At 34.8% G+C, this 8912-nt stretch overlaps 1 protein-coding gene across 4 annotated transcripts; it reads right to left on the bottom strand.

Annotated features, from left to right (window-relative positions):
• Window positions 1–2171: 2171 nt before the first annotated feature.
• On the bottom strand, window positions 2172–8292 carry LOC104100480 (deSI-like protein At4g17486). Of its 4 annotated transcripts, none has more exons than XM_009607714.4 (4): window positions 7854–8292; window positions 4939–5213; window positions 3272–3559; window positions 2172–2579 (listed from the first exon to the last, which is right to left on the bottom strand). In XM_009607714.4, the coding sequence occupies exons 2-4, from the start codon at window positions 5177–5179 to the stop codon at window positions 2335–2337; spliced, it is 774 nt and encodes a 257-aa protein (XP_009606009.1). In that variant the 5' UTR covers window positions 5180–5213; window positions 7854–8292; the 3' UTR covers window positions 2172–2334. The 4 variants fall into 4 exon arrangements, with proteins under 4 accessions (XP_009606009.1, XP_009606010.1, XP_070047816.1 ...); XM_009607715.4 differs by having other exon boundaries at window positions 4939–5204; window positions 7854–8281; XM_070191715.1 differs by lacking the exon at window positions 7854–8292 and adding an exon at window positions 5436–5885 and having other exon boundaries at window positions 4939–5204.
• Window positions 8293–8912: the final 620 nt, after the last annotated feature.

Here is an 8912-nt window from a genome sequence, read left to right on the forward strand (position 1 = left end):
TTCTTACTTTCTCATGTTTAATAGTGTCCATTGCAATCGCATCCGGAGACAGTAAAATAGTCACCATTTAGTGGAGAAGGGGCAAAATGGTTTCGATTGTTTTAGTGTTTTAGAACTAGTTTAGGACTAGTCTAGTTCTGCTTTAGGACTAGTTTTTGGTTTGGGCTCAATTATTCTTTTATGGGCCACACAAAAAAAATATTTACATGGGCTATATAACCAACTTAAAATATTATGTTAAATTTTTGCATGACACCTGATTATTTCGATCCTAACAAGTGGTGTATTATTCTGAAAATTTGGAGACCTGGCATAGTCGTAAACTTCATTCATCTTCAGATCGTTAAAGAGCTGACCCAACTTCTATTTTCATTTATTGAGTAAATACTCTAAAACCCGCTTAAACTATTAACTTTTTGTCAGTTTTCCATCTAAACTATCGCTTGTCCCCCAAAATCCCCTGAACTATATCCTCCTTCGTATTAAAACCCCTCTGCTGCTTATGTGACGTATTATGTGTAATAACCCGTGAAAGAGCACATGAAGGCTAGAAAAAGTCATCAAAATGGCCCACAAGATAGTGTCTAAATGTTAATTAGTCCTTTTTTAAATAAAAAAAATTATATTTATTTTTTAATTTTTTCTCATTTTCTTTATATTTCACCTTCCTTCCTCATTTTTCACCTTTCTTCTCCATTTTTTCACCTTTCTCCTCCATTTCTCCGGCCGAAGTTCTCCCTCTCTTGTTATTGAATTTCTCTTCAAACTTTTGAAAAATATTTGCAGAAGAACAAGATATATGAGAACAATGGAGTTTCATAATACAGGGGAGATAACCTACATAAAAATTCTATTATATATTTAAAAAGTACACTCACTTATTTCCTTCGTGCAACTCTTTCTTCTGTCCGCAAGTGGAAAGGAGTGGATGAAGTTGGTGACTGTAATTTATTTCGGTAGACTGTGAAAGACTTTAAACTGACAGGGAACACCAACGGTAAGAGAGATCGAATGGCAAACAACAGTGGCCCGATTTTATACTAAACAACCCAAATTGAATACTTTGCGGAAAGAAGACAATCACTGTCTTAACGAAAATAACCCAATAACCTAAGTCGAGGGTTATTGGGGAAAAATAATGGTCACAACAAAAACAGAGAAAATTACTAGTGAGAGAAAGAGAAGCCATTATCGAAAGATAGAAGAGAAAAGGGAATTTTACTGAATGCTTTTTGCGCTAGACCTCTTATATGTTTTAATCGGGTAACTAATATTACCCATTTAATAAATTCGGATTAATATTTAGATTACATAATAATTAAGTTGGTTTTCTGATTAGGCTAATTAAATATCCACGTGGAGTGTCACATGGCACGTTTCTAACAAATATGCGAGAGTATCACACGCATCATTAAAAATGCGACGGGAGGTTTTAATATGAAAGAGAATATAGTTCAAGGGGGTTTTGGGGACAGGCGGTAATTTAGGTAGGAAACTAGCAAAAAGGTGATAATTTAGATGCGTTTTAAGGCATTTACTCTCATTTATTTCATTATTCTAATCAATTAATTCAACTGTAACTACATTTTGTTGCATCCAATGCGAGAATAAAGTGTGTGAAACAAAGAGAATTAGATTATTAGGAAAAAATAAATATTAAAAAGGAAAATTGATAACAGCAAAGTTGACAAACTCCTCAGTTTGTCAACAGCGCGAAGAGCTTTAACTTGAAATAATATCGATTTGTTGCCTATTGGATTCCACTACTTGGGACTTTAGCCATTTTGTCCCGTTGTAATCTGTAGCGATTTTAGTACATAACTTCTTCTTTGCCATTCCAGCGAGTATCTACTGCCTCCGACTCTTTGTCAAATAATATAACCTTTGTCAAATACTAACTGTGACGCCCAGCCCAGCTCGTGCACACATCGACTAATTCCAAAGGGTACCTAGTACCTCCGACCAACACAAGTATCTCAAAATTCTATCTACCAAATTTTTGTCTCCGGTGAAATTTGAACGCGAGACCTCATAGTTCTCTAATCTCCACCCACTTTATTAACCACTAGGCTATACTCTTGGGTGCACAAGCATCTCCATTCATCTTGATCCAACAACTCACTGCTTCAACTTCTAAGTGGGGCAAAATTTCTCAAAATGAAGCAATCAAATAAGGAATTTCTTTTCGCATACACTGAAACGTCATGTTACAAATACTACACCTTCCTAAGCATGTCACTCTGATTGGTTTTTCATTTTCCCAAGAATACATGGAAATAACCTTCATAATATTTCTGTTCAACATATTCCAAGAAATTGGAAGGGTCCATTATCTTACCTTTCTTTCAGAGACCTGTTGTTAGACTTTCTTAACTCCCAAGATGGTAAGCACCCTTTCAAGGGTGACTGCAGAAATAATGAAGATGTCGATAACTGCCTTTGCCTTGTTGAAATTGAAGAAAGACAACTGAAAGCACTTCTCAACCTTCTTTTCTCACTATCATATTCAGGGCCATTAGGGTCATGTTCCACCGCAGCAACTTTCAGAGCCTCGGGTAGCATGCAGTTGAACGTTGAACCTATATACACAAAAAAGAAAAAAGAATGAAGCATATCATACAAAATCCTTAATAAGTTCGAAAATGCATGAGAGTACTGAATGCAATATTTAATTTTGGAATTTAACTTTTTTCTCTGGTGTAGAAAATATTACACGCTCAAGAAGGCTCCAACTCGCTTCTCCAGGTTATTAACTAATACATAGTGTAAATACTTACATGACTAAAGCTCTTTTCTTTTCTACAAGAACATTTTCAGGAGCATAGTCCCGAACTACATTCAGTGGATCACACCGATTACTGATTATCATGCATAAACATCTCAAGTAGTATTATCAAAAGGAGCTATTTTGCTTAAAACTTGGGAAGTAAAAAAAACAATTTCCTCCAAATGCTATGTTCTGTGAGGTAATATCTTATACATTTTGTGCATGACAGAGGCAAAGGAAATTGTTTCGCGCTGTCCACTACCGAGAACTGTTTAGTATAACCAGACTGATGCCTAAGGGAATCCATATATTCATATTTACTGCAGTTGAGGACTCCAGTATACCAAGATGGGGAAAAGAGAATAGATGAATTCTCATTATGAAGCGCCGGAATTTATGAGTTTAGTTCTCCAAGACCAAGTCAACTGATAAATCCAGAGCCAAATGCTTGTAGGTCCGTTATATTATTGCTAATTAAAGAGAGGCGGAATGACAGAAGATTACCTAATTTTGCAAGTCTGTTCACCCATTTTGGAATCCTTTTCCCAGTCAGCTTGTAGCATAAATCGTTGCAAAAATGGTTGCAGTTCTTCACAATCAAGTGATACGTATCACCATTATAGCTAGCAGCTTGACGTTCAATAAACTCTCTAACTTGACAGGGATCCAACTTTGTAGCCCCAATGAATATTGACTTCCTGAACTTGAACCCTGGGCATTGCCGTGGTTCAACTTCAAAGACACCACTGCTTGGATAGTCATGAGCTCCAAATGCATATTCTACACCATGAACTGTAAAGTATAGGTCAGATTAACTGAACTTACAAAAGTATGAGGCACCAAATACAACTAATTCAGGCAGCAGACCCACTCACAGTTCTCCTTTTTCCATGCAAAGTTTCACATATTTCACATTGAACTATTAAGATGCAACGGTCAACGGTTAATGCTTCTTTGGGATTCCCCTATTGAAAATTTTAAATATCCCATGTAATGCTTTCTCAGGGAGATTAAAACCAATATAGGAATCCAAAAATAGATGCATAAAAGACCTTTCTACTCTACTATCTTCTATGAATGAACGAATTTGGAAATACAGAAATGGGGGAATGTAATAAAATTCTTATTCGCTCCATAACTTTCCAATCCCCCAAATTCAAGACCATTGTCTACATGTTGGAGCCATGATATTATTTTTCATTTGGAAGTCATCAAAAGCTTCTCCTAGTGGCAAACTATCAATACCAATACAATATATATATATATTTTTTACAAGTAATCAATACTAACACAATCTTGCATCATGAAACAGAAGAAAGAAACTGACATGACCTTTAAGTTGTTAAGGAAGACAACATGCATTTAGACTTGTTAAGTTGTTTAACAACAATATGATAGTTTCTGACGCATCCATGATTTGGTTCAGAGGAATCTCTCTTGCCAGAAAAAGTATAAAGTCCTTTTGAAGTCCATCTCCCAAACCAATACAACTTTAGGAGAATTTTGACAATTCCTTAGACTCGACTCAAAGAACTTGCAGAAAATGTAACCAGGCTACAACAAGCATTTGGGGGGGGGGGCAGTGGGTGATCTATCCGTAGGAGAAAAGTAAAGCAGCAACACCATGAGAAATCAACTCCCTTTTTCAGAAAGCACCCTAAGATGTATTGAGAGGCACCAGAATCCATAATGACTCCTGAGTCGCTACATTTTAAGTTTAAAACCAAAGAATGAAGAGCAAACTTGACTTGCGTTCCAATGAATTGAGATTTGAGTTAGATTTCCCACTATAAGCTAGACCACCTTGGTAAATGCATTTATCTCTTCTTGACCGAGTAAAGCGCATTTACAGGATGGATTCTACATGGATATATCCAAGAAATAAGTTCTGATTTCTGAATCTGAACACAAGACTTTAGCTAACGTTTTAGCTATATCACAAGTCAAGATACACAAACAAATCCATTGGGTGATGAAACGTACTGTGGTACATGTGATCAAACAGAATTAGGAAAAGCAATATATAAAGCAAAACCCCCAAATGAACTTGTATCTCCAATAATAGGAGAAGCATATCGAAAAACAGAAATGGATATTGCATGGGTGCATTGCCGCATAAATAACAATGAATAACTCTAAAGAAAAGAGAGAAAATCTAATAAGGCTGATACCTTCTACACCAGAATGAAAGATACCAAGGCCAGCCCAATATACATAGCCGTTCATAGGAGTCAAGTCATACACATTGAGATAAACAGGTGTGTCACCAGGACCGTATCGATCTGACTTCGCTTTGGGTAGCAAACAAAAATGTGCTGCTGATTTGGTCTTCAAATGGAGAGGCACAATTGATTTCCATCCTTTCTTTGGCTTTGAGGTCATTTTCCTTTCACTACTGAAATTAAGGTTCATTCAAGGCCCACTAGCATCTTGCTCTCTGCATGAACTGAGAAGCATAAGGCATCTTAAGGAACTTTAAGATTTCAAGGGACCGAAGAAAGAAAGAAACAAAAGAAAGATAAAAATCAGAAGAAATTAAGTAAGAAAGAACAGAGAACGAGACGAGGAGACAGCAAAACCACGGAAAGATCAATAATCATGGCTGTTTGATTTCACACAATAATTCAAAAGATTAGGTCAAAGTTGCATCAGCTGAACAGTAATGCACCTATGATTGTATGCTGAATGTGAAAACACTGCACTGGATAAGGTTAGGCATGTAATATCTCTGCAACAAATAGAGCATATCATTTGCTTCCTCATCCAAAGCACTACACATCATTTATCACTAGAACAAGCTGAAATATTACTTTTGTCACCTCAAAAAACTCATACTGGTTGACCTTTGGAGTATGCACTGCTTCCTTCAAATTCACGAGTTAGTTATAGTTCTCATTCAACAACAGTCCATAATCGTTTTATTGAACTAAGTTATATCACGTGCTTTAGCACTGATAGTCAGGAAACAAGATTAAAATAAAGTTTTGGCCTTACACTGACACTCTGCTGCCCTTAAATTTCTTTCCCTCATTTAAACAACTTTGATTACAAAGTAGTAGGACTTAGGAAAAAAGGAGATGGGAAGAACTAAGAAACATAATCGTCAAGAAAAACCAATGGAGCACGTTTTATTGACTGCCCTATACCTGAATCTGGTTTATGAGAGATTTAATGATGAATTCTATAAGAAGGTAGGACGAAAGAGATGCTGTAGCTAAATTATAAACTGCTCGTTCGATATCATTTTACTCTCATCCATCGAAAAAGCAACTTTGATGACCATGAGATCAAATCAGCCGCACATAAGCCTTGTCTCCCAGACAAGGTTCTCTATCCAACTTCATACTAGATCATGAACCACATCACATGCAAGGTAGCACATAGCACTTATTGTTCAGCTGCACCTTTGACTTGCTGAGAAGAGTATCATACAAATGGGAAACTCTATTTCCTTTTTGCAGTAAAATACAACAATGGTTCTTTAGATAACAGCCTATTTCACTTATCAAGTTAGCTGGTCTATGATACCACACTTGACCCTTTGAGTATATGAAATGATCTACTTGTGCAGCTTTCCTGGTGAAATAGCGCCTATTTTTAACTTCTTAACCTTGAATTGTTCAATAATAGATTAAGTACTCAACAGGGAGAGGTAAGTGTCAATAGCCAATGGCAAAGAAATTACCTAGAAAGAATATTAAGAACGAATCTTTCAGAAGGGAGAAAGAGGATGAAAGGGAGAAAAAGAATAGCAATAGGATACATGTCTCTTTCAACTTCAAAGAAAAGTCCACTATATGGATGAGTGGGGAACCACTAATGTGTACTATCATCTGTAGTGTTCATCCAATAATGGCTATTTCTTTAATCTACTTTTAGTTCAAATAAAAAAGTCAAACTTCAATTTCAAGGGAGAAATACGATATCTATTCATCAGCCAATCCAATTGATAAATTTGCTCATTTAGAAACGGATATGCACAATCTAATTGTCTGGTAGTTACAATCATGAAGAGATATGCATAAGAAACCACTTTTTCTTTGTTTACGATAACTGCTAACACTTGAAGATATAAAATTTTCAGATAAACTATTACTAACTTGAAACATAAAGACAAATTCAACACAATTGAAAAAAGGAAACTGAGTTGGCTCTTATTCAGCTTTAGTGATCAGGTTTGTGATGTTCCTAATTATCATTTCTAATAAATTTACATGCTTAGGATGAGCCTTTACTAGAAACCTTCCGCTCACATCTTTTCTCAGATAGCGAACAAATCATTGCAACAAAATGACGAAGCTAAGATGTAGCAAGCCAAACTGAACTGTCAAGAGAAGATGACAAATGGAATATGAGGAAGCAAACAAATGACCATTCGAAAGGGACTTCAAAAAGCTGAATTGACCAGAATGTATTGAAGAGAAAATAGTAGTATGTAACAACATCCTTACCTACTTATTTTAGAAGAAGAAAAAAAACATCGAAGTATGGAGGGTTCAAAGTCCAAGTCAAAAGCAAGGAAAGTAAACAGATTGAATCATTTGGCAATCATTATGCAATTGTCAACATCCATTAAAAACAATAATTATATTTTGCTCCAGATGTGCCAGGCAGAATTTTGTTCAACTACTAATTCAACCTAAAAACTGATACCCTCTTAGGCAGTTAATCACCGCATAGAAGCTAATTACATTTCCTAAAACAAAAAATTCATTTTCCCCAAAATTTTCATCCAAACCCCACCACCAAAAATTTCTCTTTGGACACACAGTTTGCATATTTATGGAAACCAAATGAAAAAAGAAAGAAAAGGAAAATGGAGCAATTAGGTAAAGAATAGTACAATCAGACTTGTAAAAATACCAATTCTACATCAGATCTTGCTGCTAGATTGAAACATTTACAGTTAATAAGACTTTACAAGCAGTTCTGGAACAATCACAAACTTTAGTCAAGAATTAGGTGCAAAATATCCAAACTTTAAAGAACAAAAGTAAAAAATAAATAATAATAAAAAATAAAAAAAGCTAAAGCTTTAAAAGAAACATCAAGAAAATTATGTAGAACAAGAAGAAGAAAGACTTACATTAGAAGAGTATTGCAAAGGCAGCAGCTTTTACAACAATTCTGTTGTAAAGACAGGAGAAAGACAGATCACAGTGAAATGGGGCTAATTGTGTCCCTGCCCCAGAGTTATTAGGCACATACTTGTGTTGTGACAAAAACCCAGTAAATTACACTGCTAAAGGTATGAATACCAACCTACACAATGCTGTTGTAGAATTTGCTTACTATACTAAGAAGTAAAAAATTACTTTTAAAAAAAAAGGAAAGGGAAGAAGAAATTAGAAGAATTTGAAGAGACCCCAGATTTCAGAAGCTAAGCAGAAACTGACAGAAGCCAGGACACACGCGCACACACTCTGTCTCTCCCTCCTAATCTCCCTCCCAATTTTTCCCCTTTTTTTTTTCCTAAAATATAATGAGTTTGAAGGATAATATTTTTTGGGGGGTTTCCCATCTGGTACCTGCTAGACTATTTCGCATCAAACAATTATATATAGTCTGACATCTCTAATACTATTTCAATATAAAAGTCATTTAATATAAAAATTAAATTTTTCTCAAAATCGATTATTATATTATATTATAATATATGTTCTCTATAACAATACTTTACTATAGCAATCAAAATTTATCAAAATAAATGAGGTTGTTATAGAAATATTTGATTGTATAAAAATAATTTCACTCGAACTCCAAACATATAATTAAGGGTGAAGGATCTATTTCATCATAATCATTAGTGATAGAAAAATAATATTATTGAAGATTTAAATCATATAATTTAAATCATTTGTTATTTTTCTTGTGATAATGAGTTTGGAATTGGTTTAAATTTTATTTATTTTTTTAACCATATATACACTGTAAAATTCAGTGGGTCTATTTATTGTGTATTATATGCAGCTGATCATCATGTATGTACATGTATATTCGAATATATTTTGTTATTGTCTGGTTAGTATAGAGTTCGATTGACTAACTTAAGAGTGCACAATGTGTAGGCATTTGATTAAAGCAAAGTTGAATTCGACAATATAAAGTCTCCAAGGAACTTCAACTTCTATCAGTAATACTTGCA

Source organism: Nicotiana tomentosiformis, chromosome 12 (assembly GCF_000390325.3).
Source record: "Nicotiana tomentosiformis chromosome 12, ASM39032v3, whole genome shotgun sequence".
Classification (NCBI taxonomy): Eukaryota; Viridiplantae; Streptophyta; class Magnoliopsida; order Solanales; family Solanaceae; genus Nicotiana; species Nicotiana tomentosiformis.

Excerpts from the sequence above, each read along its gene's own strand:
- LOC104100480 (XM_009607714.4), bottom strand. The coding sequence starts at position 5,179 with ATGAACCTTAATTTCAGTAGTGAAAGGAAAATGACCTCAAAGCCAAAG. Across the intron at positions 3,560-4,938 it reads CTTTCATTCTGGTGTAGAAG|TTCATGGTGTAGAATATGCA; the intron begins GTATCAGCCTTA and ends TATACTTTACAG. Across the intron at positions 2,580-3,271 it reads GAACAGACTTGCAAAATTAG|GTTCAACGTTCAACTGCATG; the intron begins GTAATCTTCTGT and ends TTGTGTATATAG.